At 43.3% G+C, this 18284-nt stretch overlaps 1 protein-coding gene across 5 annotated transcripts in view; it reads right to left on the bottom strand.

Moving 5' to 3' along the window:
• Positions 1-15249, bottom strand: part of EXOC6B (exocyst complex component 6B) — a 374729-nt gene extending 359480 nt beyond the window's left edge. For all 5 annotated transcript variants that reach the window (XM_034770772.1, XM_034770773.1, XM_034770774.1 and 2 more), the window contains exons 1-5: positions 15085-15249; positions 8169-8216; positions 5215-5305; positions 5065-5110; positions 1462-1666 (exon numbers count right to left, since the gene is read on the bottom strand). In XM_034770772.1, coding sequence (XP_034626663.1) covers positions 1462-1666; positions 5065-5110; positions 5215-5305; positions 8169-8216; positions 15085-15216 — 522 coding nt within the window. In that variant the 5' untranslated portion in view covers positions 15217-15249. The remainder of the gene's footprint in view (positions 1-1461; positions 1667-5064; positions 5111-5214; positions 5306-8168; positions 8217-15084) is intronic.
• Between the last annotated feature and the right edge of the window lie 3035 nt (positions 15250-18284).

The following is an 18284-nucleotide window of genomic DNA, read 5'->3' as shown; positions in this document are numbered from 1 at the left end:
TCCTCGCCAGAGATGGAGAGAGAGCAGAGGAGGAAGCAATGTGGGATGCGGATATGCGAGGATGAAGAGATGGATTCATCGGACTCTTATTCTGCCTACCCACTCCACGGGTGTATGTGTGCACCTCTCCCATGTCACCTCTGCCCACAAGACACCAACGCATACTGCTATGAGATTTCAATGTGCATTAAACTAGCCTCACCCCTGCCCCCAATGTCACCATGATGACAACACTGGAAACTAAAACAATCAGACAGAACATCTGCAAGCCCTTACGTTCCAACAATTAGCAAGCCTCCTTAGCTAGACATGGAGCGTATCTGAAGAACAGCACATTCCCTTCATTAGTTGGACCCCTAAAAAAAGTGACTGAAAACTATTACTTCTTTCCACGCACACAGCAAAGAATGACCTTTCAAGAAACTGGATTGGCTTTCATGGCCAGAAAAAAAAAAAAAAAAAGTCTTTCCATAAACAATTATGTCTTCTAGTAACTGTTAGCATCAGGTAAATTCAGAACAGTTAATAAGACCAATTTAAATACCAGGAGACAAAAAAACACTTTCCAGACATTGTTACTATGCCTGAGTCTCTGACAGGATGAGATGATCAGAGCCATTTTCTTTGCAGATTCAGAAATGCTAACTTGACTTAACTTAAGTACTAGGTAGAATGGAAAAAGTTTGCTCTCCATTATTCCCAAAGTAATGGAGCTCAGAGTAGAAAGCCTATTCTATATTATGTTGCAGGAGGGTTTCTGAACAAGGATAATAACAGCAGACACAACATGAAGGAAACCAATTAATGGAAAAGATTGTAGAAAGAATGGCATTTAGAAGATAAAGAAAAAATCATTGAGAAGTTTTAAAGAATAGTAAGAAAAGTCATATTTCCTTGCTGTAAATAGTTTTGGGGTTTTTTTAATGCACATTTATGTACAATTAACCGGGGATCACTTTCAAAGTCAATGCAATGGCAAGGTATTTGTAAAACATGTAGTGTAAAAATGTAGCTACTATTTGGAAGGAGCTCAGGATGCAGAAACGAAAGCATATTGCATGCTAATGTTTTACACTGACCATGGGAAATTGACACTGGTTCTTTCAGCTCTGTAATTTTTCACTATGCACAGCACAGCAGCACAAATGCCAGGTTATGCTGCTAAATGGGAGATCTGGATTATACAACACACCTCGGCCTCCTAGACTTTGGGCTACTAGAAGTCATGGGCAAAGTACAGAAAAACATGTCAGCACTTTGCAGCTGCATCAGAAACAGAAAACAGACTCTCCTAGCAGCTGTAGAATAAAGGATCATTCCGTTTCATATAGCAACACTTAACAGTTAAAGCAGTTTTTGAAACATTGAACTACAATCGTTAGATACCCTAGCATAGAAAAGGACAGTTAAAACTGAACAGGCATGCCAAGCTTATCAGTAGAATGCAACACAAGACCCTACCTGTTTCATTGCCGTCTCTCCAATCTTGTCAGAGTGCTTACGAATGCTCTCCAGGAAGTCTTTGAGGTCTGACATGGAAACGTCTTTTATCTCTTCACGCAGTTTAGGGATATTATCCACCATGATCTTGCAGAAGCGGTAGTGGCTCACCTGTGGCAAGTACGTATGCTCAAGGTGCTCTAATGTCTTCAACGCAGGGTAATGTCTGGGAAGAGTGTAAATCAGATTCAGAAGTATACAAGACTATTCTGCTGTTCCACTTGACATAAAAGGATGATGGCAATAAATTAGCACTTCTATATACCCCCGGATCTCAAACCACTGTACAGAAGTACACGCACCTCAATGCTCATGTACAATATAGGGGGAATTATTCTCACATTTGCAGATAGATAAACTGAGGTTTAGCAAGATTAAAGTGTGGACATACTCTGAGAAGTGATTGTGTAAAAATGGCTCTGCTTTACTAAAGAGATGTCTGTCTTGTGCATATTGAGAGTTGGATCTGGCTACCTGTCTAATTCTTTCAATATTGCCGAGCACTGTTAAAAGCTTCCCACCCTAGAAGCGGCTGCATTTACGTGGCGGATCAAGTAATTCCTATATATCCCTTCCCTACCTCACAGGGGTGCCGGAAGACACAGTGTTTGAAACGCACTTTGAAATCCTTGGCTAAAAGGCACCGTAGGAATGCAAACGGTTATTCGTATCCAGCTTCTTCATTTATTTATTTCACTATGGTGCCCAGAGGCTCCGGTGAGAATCCAGTCTAGGTGCCGCTCAGGATACAATGGCCATCGTTGGCCCAAAGAATTTTGCTCTGATGCTGTTACTTCTATTCCTTTGTACTTCATATTTGAGCGTAAACTCACATTTACGTAGCACTCACCTTCCATCCAAAAGGACTAAGCTACGCTAGCTAATTGTGAACATAAAATAGATCTGATGAAGGGAAAACCATCAGAACATTGGCCCATCTAGCCCAGTATCCTGCCTCCAACAGCGACTGACGCCAGATGCTTCAGAGGGAATGAACAGACCACAGCAAGTTATTGACTGATCCATCCAGTCCCAGCACGTAAACCTTAACTATGGAGCTGTTAGCGATATCTCTGAAAATTTATTTTGATCAGCACAAACATGTCTCTAGAGTGAAATAAGGCAACCATAACAGGACACAGTTTTGGAGATGTAATATAGAATACCACGTCCAAAGGGAAAAGCTGTGGAGGTGAAAATTTAAGTAGGAACACAGCAGAGATTAAATTTGGCCAGGAGAATGTGAGTAAAAAAACTCAACTCAAGCAAAATACGTGTGTAGGCATAAGATATGCACTACCATATCACTTTAAAAAATAACACTCAAATCTCTTTTCAAAACAATTGTTACGTAAACATACAGTCAAGTCAGGGGAAATTATTTTAACTAAAAATTGAAAGGACCATTAAGAGCAGCAGAAGTCACATAGTTTAATCTTGTAACATGGGGCACTATTTATATTACAGCGGGGTACAAAAAGCTATTTGCAATAAAATGTAATCCCCTCTGGAGAGAAAAACTTAAGAGTGGACAGAAAGCCAGAGCTTAAACTGGAGGAATAAACACATATTGGGGTTTTGTTATATTTTAGGATATTGTTTATTGAAGTAGAAGATGCTAAAATGTGGCCTGCAGGAACAGTGTGTGTTCACTGATGAGGTCTACGACTGCCTGCCGAAAACAAAGTCTAAAATATCTGGAGCAGGGAGTAAGTGCAGAGGCCAGTGATTTTTATTAATGAAGTAATGCAGCTTTAGCCCCACAGTGCCTGGTGAGTTCTTAGCACAAGCAAGGCGTCCAACTGCGTTCTGCTCTCTCGGACAAGAACAGCGGCGCCTCAACCCACTACAGAAATCTGATATTTTTGAATCTAACATCTTACATTAGGTTATCTTTCACCCCAAATGATCCCAAAGTGCTTAACAAGCTACGCGCACAGAGGGATCATTTCACCAATGAAACGCAAATGCTTTTGGGGTGAAAGGATGGCAGCCGGGTACACAGATGGGCAAGAAGGCATTTTTGGCCAAGAATATCTGGGGCCTACTCTTATGAATATTGCCCTGGTAATCTTTCATGTACAAACCCAGAGCAGAAAGGATCTCATACCTTACTGTCTTGTCTAAGTGGCCACGTACAATTTAGGGGGGCTTTATTGGCATAAAAAGCTATGCAAGTGTTACCAAAGAGGACATCCCTCAGCTGTCAGCCAGTGGTTGGAAAAATCCCGTTAGATCCGCACACTGTTTTGGGGGTTTGTCAAGAGTTTGTCAGCAGTGTTCAATCCTAATGCAGTGACAGGTTCGTATATCGAGCAATATCTCCGCCATCTCTCTTTTTCCTCCCAGGCTAGGCACAGTTTTTCCTCATCACTTTATGAGACTAATGAGTCCTGATCATCTGAGGAAATCTCTCTCACTTCCTTGGATTTTGGAGAAGGAAGCGTTGGGTCTCAATCTCTCCTGTACTCTGGGTTGTACAGTCAATCCTCTCCAGCACATCACGCACAGTGAACCAACTGAGACAGGGTATTCAAACCTGAAGCTCAGACTACCAACCCATCCTCTATGGGCTATCAAGAGGAGACAGATGCAAAAAGGGTTTAATTTGTTTTGCTGCTTTAGTAAATGGAGCCATCAAATCCAGACAAAACTAAGTGTTCAGATTTTACTTAAATATGGCCCTCAATAATAATTTCTATACAAGTCAAAATGAATCAATCAAAAGAAAAATTGAAGTGGTTCCCAGAATCAGTTCATGGAAACACTATCTAGAATGAGGGAATCATATGGCATACAAATTCCTTTCAGTTCACACCACTGTGATCAGATCCAGCTCCCCCCACAAACACACCACCAATCGCTACGAATCCCAGCTACAATTAACATTTTAATGAACATCTCATCGGTCAACAGATAAGCCCCTCACCGATGCTATACACATAGTCAAAAATAGACAGACTAGTAGGCTACCTTACACCATGCTCAGACATACTAATGGGGGAAACCCCTTCTTGAACAGCTAAATAACGCTCTAACTTCCCCCCTCTAGTCTGACTTTCAGGAGCAAGCGTATCAATTTACCCAAGGCTTTGGGGATGCAGAAGCACAGGGGCTGATAGTATTTGTTGGGTAAAGGTGTTTCATGTCTGGTTAGCTATTTCTAGTTTGGAGTAAGTGCTAGTTCAATGATTTTTTATGTAACTGACTGGTGAGCCTAGGATGGGGGGGGAGTGTGGGTGTGTCAGTCAAATTGAAATATATAAATAAAAATGTAAGTGTAAGTATGAACCTATTCACTAGAAAAACCTGGTATATGAGGAAAGATTATACATTGTTACGACGACTATTCTAATCTGCACCTGCATTTGGATTAGACTGAAGAGAGGGTGAGCGGAAGAGTGGTTTGAGAGCTACTAATGAGAAATTAGATAGTTTCGAAGCTGAGCAAACTGCACTATAGATCTCTCAACTCCTGAGAATATCTTCCTTTGTTGAGTTTAACTTAGGCCTCCAGATGGGTGCTTTGTGATTCTTCAACATGCATCAATCTGTAAAATTTACCTTTTAGATGTCATTTGCTCTCTCAGTTTGCTGTACATCTCCAGAACTGGGGAGAAAAGAAAAAAAACATACATACATTAAGACAAAATATATGAAATTAAATCTAGATGAAACTGTACCAGTAGCAATGATCAATTTCAGATTCCTCACCAGGAAGACATAGTGTTAGTTTATCGACGGTAGCAGAAATATTTCTCTGTTGTAGTCGACATTGTTTCAGCTCTTCCATTGCTACTACCAACTTAAAGAGAAGAAAAGAAAATTAAATTATGCCAACAGTGGTAAACACACAGCTTGTATGTATATGTCTCCATGATGTACTCATCTCTCACCAAGTTCCCAACAGTAGGTCTACAACAATGCCTGCTAAGAGAGTTAAGGAACTCATTATTCACTCATGGAGTAGGGAAGAATTTTGAACCCTCAGGAAGTTACTGAGCAAAGTTCTATGTCTGTGTAGTGCAGTAGGTTAGACTAGTTCATTGTGATCCCTTCTGGAAACAATCTATGAACTGTATTCCACTCCACATATGCAAAACAGTAGGGTCCACCTCCTTGCATGAGGAAAGCAAGACTTGATGGATGCACAGGAGCCAGTAAACAGAGCTGTAAACAGGGGAGTTTGAGTGGGACTTCTATTAGCGGAGCAGGGAAGAGGCAAGCCCCTGGTTCGTAGGGGCAGTAAGTGAGGTTTTTTGTGGGTATGGTGTGTTTTTTCTGTTTTGTGCAAGTTTTTTTTCCTTGTTCAGTTTGTAGAGGCTGGTAGGGGGCAGTGTGCTGTGAGCGAAGCAGAGCCCTGATAAGGGGGTGGGGCTTCCCTGATGAGGGGGCCTATAAAAGCAGCCAGTCAGCCAGCCAGAGGCAGAGGTGCAGCAGCACAGGAGCCAACGAACACAGGTGTAAACAAACAAGGGCGTTTGAGTGGGAGTTTGAAAGGGGAGATGGGGGAAGGAGTGGGGAGGGATGTTCTGGTTTTGATTTGGGATTTGTTTGGGGTTTTGGTTGTTTTCTTTTTGGGGTTCTTGGGGATTTCTGGTTTCCCACTTTGGTTGGTTGCTTGATTTGTTTGTTTTATGGAAGTGGTTTGAGTTTGTTTTTCCCCTTAGGTTTGCCAGCTCTAATCTCCGTGAGAAGCATCAGTTCCATCCCCCTCAGCCAGAGACAGATTATCTCTCCACACACTTTGCTAGTGGTTGTCAAATTTTAAATGGCCGAAGTATCACGGCCTCCACCACTTCCCTTGGGAGACTAGTCCTCACTCCAATAGGTCTTTTTCTTTTCCATTCTACGTCGGTTCTTATACTGCATTCATACATTGTCTATCTTAGCACCTTTTTAGTAGTACATGAAGAAACAGAACAAACGTGCCCAAGGGAAGAAGTGTGTGCAGGGGAGTGTTTTGCTTCTATTTTTTTTTTTTTTTTAAACGCGCGTGCGAGCACACACACACACAGAGTTATACATTTATGTTAGAATAGATGAGGGCAAAGAAATGCACCTTGCACTCAGCTCCTGAGGGAGTTCATTTCACAGTCTTGGGCTGACACCCAAGAGAAGCTCCGTCTCTCGCATAAAAGAGCTTTACCCTTAGGGCTGGTCTACACTGGGGAGGGGAATCGATCCAAGATACGCAACTTCAGCTACGCGAATAGCGTAGCTGAAGTCGAAGTATCTTGGATCAAATTACCTGGGGTCCACAAAGCGCGGGATTGAAGGCCGCGGCTCCCCCGTCGACTGCGCTACCGCCACTCGCTCTGGTGGAGTTCCGGAGTCGACGGTGAGCGCCTTCGGGGATCGCTATATCGCATCTTAACGAAACACGATATATTGATCCTGGATAAATCGATTGCTACCCGCCAATACGGTGGGTAGTGAAGACATATCCTTATTGTAGTGAGTTCCATTGTGCCTGAAGAGCAGGGCTGTTGGTCATGGTCTTCCTCCCATAGGCAGAGCCTCTTTCTTTTCTATCAAGTCTGACTTTTCCTTTTCTTAATCATAGCCCTTTATTCTGATAGCTATGCCTCCCTGGATCAGCCTAAATAATCTCCCCCATTCCTTGGTGTTTACCCCATTCAGACTCATGTACACTGATGTCCTCTCGGCCGTCACGAAGTTATTAGTTGGCTATCTCAATCTCTTCCAGAGCCAGTCCTAGGGATTTATGAACAGTGCACTCGCCAGCAGCACACTGTTGGGGTCACCGTTTTTCAAAACACTGACATTTACCGCAGGGAACTGTCCAACATTGGCAGGAAGATGGAATAGGTCTTTTCCACCTCTGAAGCCCATAAACCAAAGTACTTACTTTGAAAGTACTGACAATAAAGTGAATTTCTTTGTGAACTAGGAAGATGGAAGAGGCGTGAAGAGCAGAAGATTTTTATGGGAATAAGGAGCAAGTGGTGAGAGTCCCTCCAGGAGGAGGAGAAGATGAGTTGCAGGAATAGACGTTTCTAGACACTTCTCCTATATTATATATATGCACACAATTGGCACTGATCTTTCTTCATATATCAGTGCCTCTAGCTCACTAATCAACTGTGTTGCTATCCAACAATTTCCCTTCAATTTGTCAATATGCCTTTAGTTTTAAGATGGAGAAGACTGAATGCAGTTAAAGGGGAAACCACACCCAAAACATATAGAGCTTCACTTGCTCCCTGGTTTGATGCCTCCACATATGCAGCTGAAGACCTCGTTGACTTACTGCTGCTGTACTGCTCTGCAAACTGGGAGCCTGACCCTTCAGTGTTTATTGGCACTAGTAAGGGATGAAGGATTGAGCCCACTGTATGTTCATTATCATTTCAAAGTCTTCATGCTTTCCAGGTTTCCCCGTCCATTCAGTTTTAACCCACAAATTATGGAAAGGGATGGTCGCTTCATACGCATCCCCATTACATCTAATGACAATTAGGTACAGGTATCACAAGTATTATACAGATTTAACACTATGGTCACACAAGTGATCAATAGTATTGCCCACACAGCTGTGGACTTCTGAAACAAGAAGTCTGTGCATTCTAACGGTATTATAATACATTAAAATATTCAAAGCTAATAGATCATATAAGGGAGGCTTTTAAAAATACAGGGCTTACTTCCTTCCCTTCACTCTGCAGTTTTCTATTCGTGTCTGTCACTTGATGCTGTGGGAGGAAAAGAAAAAAAAAAAAAATTAATTTTAAAATTTACATGTAATCAAGAGGTATTTGCACAAGAGCCTTTACTATGGATTTCACCAGCTTCCCTGCAATTTCTTACAATTTCCTTCTGCGCCCCCTAAAATAGATGTGGTTAATTTGGCTTTCTGTGGCATTCAGTGGATTTTCTGACATAAGGAAAGATTCTAAGAGCAGCACAGATGATATGAAGGTGGCCATACAAGAGTTTCTTGCCAGTTACTAGACACCAGTGGAAGACAGCAAGGGGTAACACGGCGAGATGCCACCTTTGAAAAGCTGTGCCCCATAGCACAATATTCTGCCATTGTTATTCATGTAAAGTTGTAACTCACTACTTGAATTCTATTCTATAGGAGTAAAGGAGGCATGATCTGGTCCCTGAGTCAAGTGCATTTTTTGTCAGCAAGTGAATGGCTTCTTATAAACTGAATATTGATTAGCTCACATGCTGTTTCATACGGCAGTTTATATGAACTGTTCAAAGTAGTTGACGGGGAAGGGGAGAAGTGGATGAATCCACGTCGACGTGGTACCTGTTCTTGAAACAGTGATGTTCAATCCTGAAAAGTCTAAATTCTCTGGATCAACAGTTATAGTTATCAAGTTATATAAAGTTTATAGCTATAAAGGGCACTGGGCTTGCTCCTGTATAACACACAAAAATTAAGATAGTTCCTGTCCCAAACGAAGGGGTTTACATATTGTAACAGGGCCGGCTGCCTCACATGCATGCCTGTTTAGTACAGGGTCAAACTACAGGCAGCCTGCCTCAGTTTCCCGTCTTGGACTGTTCAAATAAATTTCATTTCGGGCTTTTTTGGGGTCAAAAATTACCCCTCATTGGGGACTGAGTTCATTAATATAAAATAAACCGCAAATAAAAATCAAACCCCAAAACCAAGTCCATTCATAAGTCCACACAAAAAAAAGGTTTCTCTTCCTTCTCCCAGAACTTACTGCCTGGAGCCTTTGCCATCCTTCCCCGGCTTGGTCAGGTTTTCTCCCAGGCCCCTCTGCCATGGAGAGCCTCTCTCTTTCTCTCTGCAGACACTATAACAGCTTCCTGAGCTTCCCCCTTTATTGCAGCCACTTGCTGTTCTTTATAGGGAATTATCCAATTCACCCCAGGTGAACTGGATAATTCTGTCATCAGGGTTGGCTAGCCCAAGTTCTTCAGCCCTTAAGGGGCGAGCCACCCTGTTACACATTCTTTGGCTAGGGAGGAAAAATTGACCAAAAAGAATTTTGGTAGAGTACACATATGAGTTTACACAGAATTGCACTGATCTACTGCTGTCTGCAAGCTTCCATTGGATTTCAACTTCTTGCTCAGCTCTCTCATCACTGAATTTTAAAAACTAATCCATAACTTAAAAAAATTACATGAATTTCTTGGATTTTATACAAAAGGAGCGAGAGCCAGAATCACAGCACCCTGAGCTACCACAGAGAACAAAACAACACAATGGATTATGGAGATATACCTAGCTCATAGAACTGGAAGGGACCCCGAAAGGTCATCGAGTCCAACCCCCTGACTTCACTAGCAGGACCAAGTACTGATTTTTGCCCCAGATCCTTAAGTGGCCCCCTCAAGGATTGAGCTCAAAACCCTGGGTTTAGCAGGCCAATGCTCAAACCACTAAGCTATCCCTCCCCCCTTGTAGCAAGCAGCCCACCCTCATCACCTGTTTCCAGCAGAAGAGTAGTTGAGCTTATACCAGGAATGGACAAACTTTCTGGCCTGAGGGCCACATCTGGTTATGGAAAGTGTATGGCGGGCCATGAATGCTCACGAAACTGGGGTGTGGGGTGCGGCCAGAAATGAGGAGTTCAGGGTGTGGGAGGGGGATCCGGGCTGGGGCAAAGGGTTGGGATGCAGGGGGGTAAGGGCTCCGGCTGGGGGTGTGGGCTCTGGGGTGGGGCTGGGGATGAGGGGTTGGGGGTGCAGGAGGGTGCTTTGGGCTGGGACTGAGGGCGGGAGGGGGATCAGGGCTGGGGCAGAGTGTTGGAGTGCAGGAGGTGGTCGGGGTGCAGGCTCTGGGTGACGCTTACCTCAAGCAGCTCTCAGAAGCAGCGGCATGTCCCCCCTCCGACTCCTACCCGGGGGCGCAGCCAGGCGGCTCTGCACACTGCCCTGTCCACAGGTACCGCCCTTGCAGCTCCCATTGGCCGCGGTTCCTGGCCAATGGGAGCTGTGGGGGCAGCGCTTGGGGTGGGGGCAGCGTGCCGAGCCCCTTGGTTGCCCCTACGTGTAGGAGCCAGAGGGGGGACATGCCGCTGCCTCTGGGAGCCACGCAGAGTGGGGAAAGCCCCCGACCCCGCTCCCCAGCTGGAGCTCAAGGGGCAGATTAAAACGTCTGGTGGGCCGGATGCGGCCCCCTAGGCTGTAGTTTGCCCACCCCTGGCTTATACTCAACTCTTCACCCTGTCATGATCCCCTTATATGAAACCATTACTCACTACAAACTCTGATGTCTTGACCAATTGCTATGGCTGCCATAGCAAGGATCTGCTGCTGCGGCCATGCTGAGGAAAGAGCAGCAACTAAGGGTAGGTCCACACTACCCGCCCGATTCGGCGGGTAGAGATCGATCTTCTGGGATCGATTTATCGCGTCTCATCTGGATGCGATAAATCGATCCCAGAAGCGCTCCCCCGTCGACTGCGGAACTCCTGCTCATCGAGAGGAGGAACCGCTGTCGACGGGGGAGCTTGCCTGCACCGCATGGACCCGCAGTAAGTAAACTTAGTTCGAGCTAGGAAATGTCGACTTCAGCTACGCTATTCTCGTCGCTGAAGTTGCGTTTCCTAGATCGATCCCCCGCCCCAGTGTGGACCAGCCCTAAGATTTCTGAATGAATTAGTATTAGTGAAACATGCCAGACTGACACCCTAGAAATGAGGTCCTCTGCTTATCCACTACAACATGTATGGCAGTGAAAACTTCCCCTAAACTGCCCCACAATGTACCTCAAACGTAACCTGGAATACTCCAATTCTAGAGGTGGAAGGATCATTCAGTCTCCATAAGCCATTCAATCCTTTACATCTCTCACAAAAATGTAGACAAGACAATTATGATGTTGTGTGGAGGATCTGTGATATAAAGAGGACCAAGACGCAACTCATTCCACAGTGGCTGCTGATTGGCCAACAGGTGGCAATGATTTTTGGCCACTTTCAACTTGGGTCAGATTTAAACTGGTGACCTAGTGGTGAAAGGTTTTAAACAGCCGCCCCAATACCAGTTGCCTGAACTGTCCAGCCCCCATGACGGCCAGACTTTTTTAACTGCTTGTGCTTGTTGCCATAAACTTATCGCATTGCAGACAAGAAGGATTCACCTCATGACTTAACTTTTTACAACTTCACCGGAGTGGTCGCATAGCAGCGCTCCCCCCACCTCCTGCAGGAGGTTCAGTTCTCCTGGCTAACTGCCCTACACAAAAACTGCTCATTTCCTTTATGATGTACTGAGATATTTCAAGTAGAAGCATGGTATCTCCTCTGAAGATTATTTTATTTTCTTATACTCCGAAAAATCTTACTAGGAAAAAGAATTCACGTAGGCTAATTTAAACCTGCCCCAAAAAAGATGCCAAGTCTATACAAGTCTCCTATTAAAATTACATCTCAATCCCAGCTAAAGCAAAAACGAACAGGAATCCGTTCCGCCCTTGTACATTCTGTTTTTTAGAGTCACAGACACACACAGAAAAACAGATGATTATTTACATAGGAGTTCCATAGACACACACACAGCTTTTCAGACAAAGAGATTTGGAGATTTTATAATCTAAGACAGACAAGCACAGCAAGGGGTAACAAACAGCAGGTGGGGACATGGGAAGGATGAGGATATGGTAGTGAAGGATCATGAGAGGGGCTTACTTAGTTCATTCTTCTCTATATGGAACATGTGGTACCAGGCATTTGTTTAAATTAATTATAACATAGGAACAATCAGATGGAGGGCAGGAGAAGAGCAATGAGAGGACAACTGAAAGGAGTTATGAGCAGGAATATGAAGGAGAAGAGAGTGCAGTACATGGTACCGAGGACATTCATGGTACAATATTTTACAAGCCAAATAAGCAAAAGGTTATTTTAAAAAAGTAAAACTAGGAGAGATTAAATGTAAAAAAGTGAATTCGTGCAACCTTAAGGCTGCACAGTTATAATCAAAGAGTAAGCAGAAGTTTAAATGTTGCCATGATTAGAAATTTGTCCAGGTAAGAGTGACGCCTTTTTGAAGATCTGTTCCTGTGACTATTTAGTTACATCTGGGTTACTTTTCTGGCAAAACGTAACTTGCTACTCCTGGTAGCACAGCAGAGCCTATACAGCTAAGGTAGGGAGACCATAACGAACCAGTGTCCCAGTGGAGAGCTGCATTGTTGGGAGATATCTTCTGGATGAGTCGTAAAAATAATAAGATAATAATAAGAGTTCCTGACTATGTGTCAGCCTTAATAAGCACACAGTATTGCCTGAAAAAGTTAGAGAACTTAACCCTGATGTTCTGATGCAAATTTCAACTTGAATTCTGACACCTAAAATGGACAGAGCAGTCTTCTTCACTTTGTATTGTAAACAGTTAGTGTTGTGCCATGTTTCACCCCAGCGGTGTTTGCACTTCAGTGGCCTGCGGGGTGGGATGGGGTTGAGTCCTGCTATTTAGAGTGCCTGAAAGGCAATTCTGTAAATATAAGATTACACAAGACTCCAGAAACTTTAAAAAAAGCATATATAAATGATAAATGCTGTAGGTGAAATACTGAAGATGTAGATTTAATGCATATGCTGTGGAACTATGTAAGACTAAAACTATTGAGGAAAAAACCAAAACCAAATACTGTACTGAATGAATAGTTGGAACACAATGAACACTCTCCACTGGATCCATGGATGGGTCTCCAGGGAAACCCTCATGAGAAGGATTCCACTACTTTTCACAAACAGATTTCTGCATATTCTTCTCTTGGGCCATTTTATAAATCAGATAGCTATGGAAATCGAGGGATCCCTAAGGGCACATGAATGGACTTCACAGTGTGCCACCAATAAAGAAGTGATTTGTAGATTGAGAAACCACAACAAGTCTTTTCAAAGAATGTCGTATTCTTGGCTAGAAACAATGGTATAAGAGTAGGCTGTTTCTTTCATATGTTCTTTGGCCTTAATCCTGCAATCGCGTTGCCTGTCAATGGGCCTCCGGGCAAGAGTGGGAGTTTCCCTGCATGCACAACTGCAGGATGGTGGGCCTGTATGAGTAAAACCTGAAGTCCTGCTAGGATATGCCTTACACATGCACTGCAATAAAGAAACGTACGGTTACTTTTAAAACCTCAGCATATTAGAAGATGAAACTTTTTTACTCTCCAAAGAATTTTTCTGGGAAATTTTTAGTATCCTCCCCTGACACATCTTCTGCACTTAGACTTCCATACAACCACCCAAAGGTCCCACGTCAGGCTGCCCCATCCTTCCAAGTGAGAAAGGCTAGCTGTGTTACACTCCGGAGACAATCAAGGTGTCTTTGGGGGGTGGAGGGTGTCATTGTCACTAAAGAGCCAGCAATTCACTGTTCTTGGATGGTTTCTGTCAAACTATCGGTGACTCCTTGCTGTTGAAACCTGTAACGAAACTAGGCCTCGAGAATACACACCTCCACATCAATCATGCCCTACACCACCCTCAAGAAAATACCACAAGAAAATGAGGCAGCTTCCCCAATTCCGGAAACTCAGACGAGGGAGGGTTTGTTCTGATGTTACATTTTTAGAACTCACAAAATTGTTCATTCTCCACATTTTAGGTTAGAGTGTCTGAGAGAAAGTTCCGAGGTCACCTGTTACTCCACCTGCCCCCTATACCTAGAACAGACTCCATCATCATCTGGGTTCTCTCTTTCCCCTCAGAGCTCATCCCTAGTTTGCTTGCCACTGCTGATCTGCACTTAAAGCTTATTTCACTGAGGGAATTGGTATAAGCTATACTGGCAAAAGTGCAGTCTTTTGCTGGTCTAAGGTGCGTCTATACTAGAAGCATTTGCTAGTATAGCTATAGTGGTGTAAATGACCAGCAAAGCTTTTCAAGTTTAGACAAGGCCTTGGTCCTTCTGACGTTTCTCACAATCCTCCAGGTTTCCACTAGCCAAAATAATTTAGGATCATTGTCAAACTTCAACTCTCAGCCTAGCTCAAATGAGAGCAGAGTTACAGGGTATGGCTAAGCTGTACTGAGGGGGCAGGGAGCGACTGCGAAACATGAAAGCATAACCGAGCTAGCTTTAATGTAGCCAGCTAGGGTACCAATAGCAACGGAGCCACAGCGTCTCACAGTGTATGCATATAACCCATGCGACCCAGGTTATATACTCAAGGGGCTAGACTGCACTGAAGTCCATGCTGTCGTAGACTCACCACTACTAGTATCAAAGCTAGCTCGCGTAGGTCTACAATCACACTTCCAACTGCAATGTAGACGTACCCAGAGCGACCACACTGCAAAACACTCGAACTACACAGAGTGAATGAATTCGCAGTTGATCAGTTGTAACATGAGCTACTGCATCCCCAACTGCATTACCAGCTTGAAGCTTCAACCCATCCCTCCCGATGGACCAGCTAGCTCAAGCTTAAATCACCCCTTAACTCAAGATTTCTGTGGGGGACGGGACGGGAGTCATGTTAGGAGCAAAACTCAAGCTACACCTCAAGCTAACAGTGCAGTGAAGACAAGCCCTAAGTCAGTAATGAAAATATTTCACTATGCCACAATATTACCCTTTGATAACAGAGATGTCTTTGCTAAATTGGTCTCTTACCTTAAGCTTCTGGGCTTCTCCCCTAACTTTCAGGAGCTCCGTGATAGAATCTACAAAGCCCTGGTAATGGAAGTTGCACATTTTCTCAATCTCTCGGTCATGGTTTCGAATTCGGGCTTCCAGCTTTTCCATGAAACGACCATGCTCTTCGCCATCATAGACAGACCTAAGAAAGAGTTTCCACAGAGGTTAGAATTGCGTCACCTGTTTATATAATTACTTAGAATAAATTCACAAAATGCTCGTCGTTAAACCATAACCAATAGCCTATGGACCAAGTGGGGTGGGGTGGGGCGCATGTAAAGTGGCACTTTACTTCTGATTTTAACTTGTGTTTGAGAATATTCTTGTCTCACACTCATGTTTTCCTCTTTTCCATTCAACAAACATTTGCTTTCATTCCTGTTTCTCTCACGGACCACAGTGTGTCTATTCAGAGCACTAGTAACTGGACACAGAACCTTCCACCTCTATTTAGGTCAGCAGTTCAAATCCAGCTAAGCCAGGAGAGACCAAAAGGGGCTGCGATTGGACGGGTGATTGGTGGCCTTTATGAAGTGACTCTGTGGGCTTCAGATCAGCTCCCAGAGGACAAGTCACATGAGAAAAGCACAGTCTCTGCTGACACAAATTGCCCCCTTGTTACCACGGTCAGCACAGCTGCTGGAATAAGTGGGACATGGGACTGAACTCCCCACCTCACCTCCCAAGTGGTCTTCACTGTCAGAGGTAATGAACAAAGGCAGAAAGGCCTGGGGGAAGCTTGCATTCATCTTCCATGCTGGGGACAAATAGGTAATCTCGAATGGGGTCAATCCAATAACATCCATATGCACTAAATTCACACACACGGAAGTCATTCAACAGGACTTCTTGGGTTCCCATATTCCCAAACAGAGAACTCCCATATAAGATTTGATTACTCCCTGCATGGAAAGCTCAGATTGACACCTAAAAATAAACAAAATCAAACAATGTTCTTTTTGCTCCATACATCAGAGACAGAAAACACTGTAACAGCATCATCACCGACAATTCTGTGAGGCAGACTAGATTACATACAACTCATCCGTCGGCAGATACATTGCCTCTGTAAGCCTAACAAACTTGGTCTTGGCAACAAAATAAGCAGATGTTATTCCAGAAAGATAAGAGTGATGTAAAGTATGAAAGGTACTTTTTTTCTGATCATAAGCACATTAAAACTTTTCCACTCATGCTAGAAACTTAAATACAGGCTTACAATCCACAGGATATCCCAAAGACACTGACAATTTTAAGACATCTAATTCTGAATTTAGCCTTCTTGACCGACTCGCTGATACTCCTGCAAACCTCGAAGTTTACAGCAAGTGTGTTTTAAAGTGATATGTAATTTCAGAGACTGATTATCTTAATTCACTACTGCTGTCCAGTGATTTGAAAGGTTGGGGATGAAAAGATAAACTACAGAAATACAAAAAAAACCAACTCAACAGATGTATCTAGTAACCCTTTAGAGAAGGCGGTCAACTAGGTGGCTCCTAGTGAACATTTTACGTAATGCTGGGGGAGAAAAGCATCTAAGTGATTTAGGAACAGGTCTGGCTTTTGGTGGCGTTTGTGCTCCTAAATCACTTGAACATTTCACTTTCTGAACCCAAGATAGCATCCTTCTGTGTCTACAGTAAAAATCAAAATGGGAATAAGCGCTGAGGGGGAAAATGTTGAATAATTATCCTTATGACATGCGTCTGACGAAGTGGGCATTCACCCACGAAAGCTTATGCTCCAATACATCTGTTAGTCTTAAAGGTGCCACAGGACTCTGTCCTTATGATGTATTCTTACAACTTGAGTTATGCACTTTCAATCCCCCATTATCAGAAGAGTCGTAATAGGGCGGAAACCCTACAAATTTAGGGTCTTTACTTATTCTGCATTGATTGCAAAAGAAAGCTTTTAAATAAGTCCAATTCTACGCACATTTCATGGTCATTGACAAAAAGCAGAGTAAAAAGGCATGCAATTCTTTGAAGTTCACAACACAGCCTTCTTCAGTGCTATCCAGTTTCTGCCTTTGGAATAAGCATCTGAAGAGACAGCGACCTGACATTCACGAAAGCTAGGATGTTGTTACAGTATTGATTATGGTAGTTTTTATTGCACGGTAATCAGGTAGAGAGTTTTGCCAAGAAATGACTATTTAGAACTTAGAGAGAGGCTGCCATCTAGTGATGGTCTATTTATTTGCAATGCTCCTTATGTATATCCTAAATCAACACTGCACATCCTTTCTAATTACCTGCATCTTAGCTACAATCCAAAAATACAAATATAATAGCATATGTATTATTCAGCTATATAACTCCTTGGTGGATGGCACTATAAATTTAAAAGAAAATGGAAACACTAATTGAAAAAGTTCCAAGCTGACATAATGCAGTTCCACCAAGGGAAAAATACTGTTTTGCATTTATATAACACCTATTATCCAAGAGTCTCAATATGATATATGAACATTAAGCAAGCCTCACATCTCCCTAATTTTACAGATGGCAAAACAGATACAGACGTCCAGTGACTTATTCAAGGCCAAAGAATGAGTCAGTGACAGGAAGCAACAAATCCTAGGAGTCCTAGATATCAATCATCAGTTTAAACTTAACACAGCTAAAGCCAAATCCCTTGTCTTCCCTTCCAAACTCTCCCCTTTATCGATTACTGTCTACACCACCACCATGCTCTCTGTCACAATGGCCCATAAGACAGGCATCTTCTTCAACAACACTTGGATCTCCACGACCCAAACACGCAGGTCACAGCCAAACCTTGCAGTTTCTTTCTCCATAGCATCTCGAAATTCCCACCAGACTAACACCACACACGTTTGTAGACCAAAGTCCTGGCCCTACAAATGAACTCATTGTAGGCAGACTACCGTGCCTGTGTGGTGACCCACTGACTTCAACAGGACTCCATATGGGTGAAGAGACCCATATGGGCTCACTGCAGGATCGGGGCTCAAATCTTATTTAGGATCTTAAAAATCAAGATTTCTTGAATAAAGGAAAAAGCTTTTTCCAGCGACAGCCTTTTAAACCAATGAGGGCCATTTTATTTCATTCTGACAATACATCTGCCCCGTTTTAATTGACAAGTCCCTAATCTATCGCCATCATATTATCTTGAGTATCTGCAGCCGCTTCTTGGTTTTAATA

This window comes from Trachemys scripta, chromosome 5 (assembly GCF_013100865.1).
Source record: "Trachemys scripta elegans isolate TJP31775 chromosome 5, CAS_Tse_1.0, whole genome shotgun sequence".
Classification (NCBI taxonomy): domain Eukaryota; kingdom Metazoa; phylum Chordata; order Testudines; family Emydidae; genus Trachemys; species Trachemys scripta.
Note: the sequence above shows the minus strand (reverse complement) of the source record. Positions and strands in the feature narration are given on the sequence as shown.